The 302-nt window shown below is 28.8% G+C and overlaps 1 protein-coding gene across 1 annotated transcript in view; it reads left to right on the plus strand.

Moving 5' to 3' along the window:
* Positions 1 to 193, plus strand: part of LOC119594321 (nephrin-like) — a 44,320-nt gene extending 44,127 nt beyond the window's left edge. The window contains exon 7 of the mRNA XM_037943380.1: positions 165 to 193. Within this exon, the coding sequence (XP_037799308.1) occupies positions 165 to 193 (29 nt within the window). The remainder of the gene's footprint in view (positions 1 to 164) is intronic.
* The last annotated feature ends 109 nt before the right edge of the window (positions 194 to 302 follow it).

Genomic DNA, 302 nt, shown 5'->3' on the forward strand with positions numbered 1-302 from the left:
TAATCTATTCATGATTCTTACTCCTTTTTGTTTCTAAAATCATAACACTCGTACCAGATGTAAAACACTCCATTTTTTTAAAACTCGTACCAGATGTAAAACACTTAGACTTTTGTTGATATTGTCTAAATATAATCTCAAGATATACTATATCATATTTCCAGTTCCAAGGATTCTAATCTCAAATATTTGAACACTACATTTGTCTTTTTTCGAGGAATTACATTTGCATAAACCTTTTCTTCTGTTGACATCTTTAGGTAATTCCTCATTTGCATAATGTCTTTCTACTGAAGAATCTT

This window comes from Penaeus monodon, chromosome 33, assembly GCF_015228065.2.
Source record: "Penaeus monodon isolate SGIC_2016 chromosome 33, NSTDA_Pmon_1, whole genome shotgun sequence".
NCBI lineage: Eukaryota > Metazoa > Arthropoda > Malacostraca > Decapoda > Penaeidae > Penaeus > Penaeus monodon.